The 2,978-nt window shown below is 36.0% G+C and overlaps 1 protein-coding gene across 1 annotated transcript in view; it reads right to left on the minus strand.

Moving 5' to 3' along the window:
• GMCL1 (germ cell-less, spermatogenesis associated 1) overlaps nt 1-2,978 on the minus strand; it is a 59,107-nt gene that overhangs the window by 45,145 nt on the left and 10,984 nt on the right. The window contains exons 3-4 of the mRNA XM_003793442.3: nt 2,260-2,356; nt 753-850 (exon numbers count right to left, since the gene is read on the minus strand). Of these exons, the coding sequence (XP_003793490.1) occupies nt 753-850; nt 2,260-2,356 (195 nt within the window). The remainder of the gene's footprint in view (nt 1-752; nt 851-2,259; nt 2,357-2,978) is intronic.

Here is a 2,978-nt window from a genome sequence, read left to right on the forward strand (position 1 = left end):
GCTTGAGCCACAGGCGCCAAGCCAGTATATTTTCAATTTTTAAGACTCAATCCAAAAACATAAATTTCCTCTGTAACATCACCAGGTTACCCTAACTACTTCCTTCTTTATGCATCCACTAAATTCTACAGCATGTTTATTATCATACCTGTAATACTGAATAGCTCTTTATGTTTGGGTTTATATTATGTATCAACCCTCCTTCTCCCCCCCTACCTCCCCACAATATTGTGAGCTCCTTAAAGGCAGAGACGACATCTTAATTTACCCTTGGATTTCTATGCCTAGCTTGACACACTGTTCAATACACTTTTACTGAATAAACAAATCTATCATTCTACCCAGAGACTAAAATACATACATGTGGTTTACATACAATTATTTAATAATTTAAAGTTTACATACATAGCAGGCACACAATACTTTTCGAACCTATGAACTAAAGTAATTAGTAATCTTAAGTCATCTGCTTAAAAGCCGAGATATGTCTTAATGAACAGAAATCTATAAATGAATTTAGACAAGTAAATTTTTTCCACATCATATTAAGATATCTACACAGAAACAGCTGGCATTCATTTTACAGACATCAAGTCTCCCTCAGTTGTAATAAATTGCTTTTGATTAAGCATTTTAAATGACTTTATGACAAATGGCATATTAAAAGCTAAACTTTATTTTTGCTTCTGGAACAGATACTCTGCAGCAAAGATACCATTGTGATCCTTTCTTTGAATAATGTGCACACTTACCAGTTGCAGCATACAAGCTGCTGCCAGAATGGCAATAACTCGACTGGGCTTTATTAAGACATCATCTCGATACAGGGAACCAAATGCAACTTGCAGTGCTGAAAGGAAAGGTACACATGTGCAATGAAATAATAACTATGTCTATTAAATGTATTACAAAAATATCAACAATGGTCTCCACGTATAAAGACATCTGCCTAAAAATTTGGTAGATACACAAAAGGACAAAAGAAGTATCACTAATTAAAATGCTAGTAATGTTTATCTGGGTGTAGTGGCACACGCCTGTTCCCAGCTGCTAGGGGGATGAGGTGGGAGTACAGTTTGAGCCCAAGACTCTGAAGATGCAGTGAGCCACTTCACTCCAGCCTGGGCAACAAGCAAGAAATTGTCTCTTAAAACACACACACACACACACACAAAATTATAAGAAGGACTTTACCTAACAATTGCAATCAATGTAACCTGGTTCTCTGTACCCTCAATGAATCCCCAACAATTAAAAAAAAGAGTAAATTGCTAATAATGGTTATTAACAGCATTAATTTAACAACATTATAAATTTCTGTTTATTCTAATGAATGTAGCAGCCTTCTTCTAACATCTAATCTTGACATACATCAGTGGTTAAAATGAAGATACCCTTGGAAGAACTTTTATACTATCCTTTGAGTAGACCAATCATTCAAGTATGCAGACGTGGAGATAATCATAGCACTGTGGCTTTCAGTGCTCTGCCACTGGGGAATATGGGACAGCTCCTGGTCCTGTCCATCCCACACTCATGCCCAGCCTCACAGCAATCGATGCCTATTTATCCCCCTCTCCACTGCCACTCTCATCAATGTCCTACATGGTGTACTTGGTAAATATTCTTTTTATTTCCCTTTTTCTGTTGAAGCCTTATGTATATATGTATGTGAATATTCTTAACTTTTTTGTTTGCTTGTATTTTTGGCACTGAGTACTTCCAATGTGGTCTATCAATGAGGGGAGCAGAAGGAGCACTGGAATAGTAATTAGGGTAGCCACAATCAGATGAGGCCCCTCAACTACTTTGAGATCCAAATTACATCCCTGAAATCCTCTGGGCTTCAGCTTCCTCATCTAAGGATTATTATAGCTCTCAAATGACATGCATGACTTATACTTTTGCTGCTCCCAGAAAAGATCATACACAGGGAATAATCAGTGAATATGATTTACCAGATTTTCTACGTAATTTTCTAAAAAACTGATACTTTTCCTTCCTTCACCTACATCTTCCAAGCAGACATATTTACAAAGATAAGTAAACAGAGTGATAAGGCCCACATGACTAAGTAGATTAGGGACAGAAAGAACAGGGCTGATAAATTATGAAGTAAATCAACATAAAATTATCACTTTAGGATGTTAAATGGAGCTTTGTTTTTTTCTAGATTACAAGGTTTGGATATTTATTTTCCACCATAATAAAAAGATTATGTTTTATGACTTTTACATAATATAAATATAGTGCAGTTACCTTCTATATCAATATTCTGGTCAGGAATCTCCAGTTCAATAATATTCATGCTGGATTCTTTCCAAGAACCACTGAACATACTAGAAAAGTAACCAGACTTAAAAAAAAAAGAAAGTCAATGAGTATCCATTACTTTCTGTGTCTTCCAAATTACCTTCCAATTTCTAACTCCAAGCAACTATTTTATCAAAACTAATCCATTATTTTATTTGAAGAGAAAAAGAACTGCCAAATATACCTATAAGAGAAAAGAAATTAAGATAAGATACTACTAGGTTTATCAAATTATACTTTCAGTTTAGTATTATTCTAAACAAAAACTAAAACAAATTCTCATTACTTACTATCTAGACTGAATTCTGAAGACTAGGCATGGTGGCTCATGCCTATAATCCTTGCACCCTGGGAGGCTGAGGTGGGTAGACTGCTTGAGCTCAGGAGTTTGCGACTAGCCTGAACAAGAGCAAGACCCTGTCTTCATTAAAAACAGAAAAACTAGTCGGGCATGGTGACACATGCCTGTAATCCCAGCTACTCCAGATGGTGAGGCAAGAGGACTGCTCAAGCCCAGGAGTTTGAGGTTGCTGTGAGCTGTGCTGCTACGACACTACACCCAAGGTGATGGAGTGAGACTTGGTCTCAAAATAAATAAATAAATAAAATAAAATAAACTGAATTCTGCTATTACTATTTGAACCTGGTTATCTTTTTTTTTTTTT

This window comes from Otolemur garnettii, unplaced genomic scaffold (genome assembly GCF_000181295.1).
Source record: "Otolemur garnettii isolate 467f Iridium unplaced genomic scaffold, OtoGar3 scaffold00068, whole genome shotgun sequence".
Classification (NCBI taxonomy): Eukaryota; Metazoa; Chordata; class Mammalia; order Primates; family Galagidae; genus Otolemur; species Otolemur garnettii.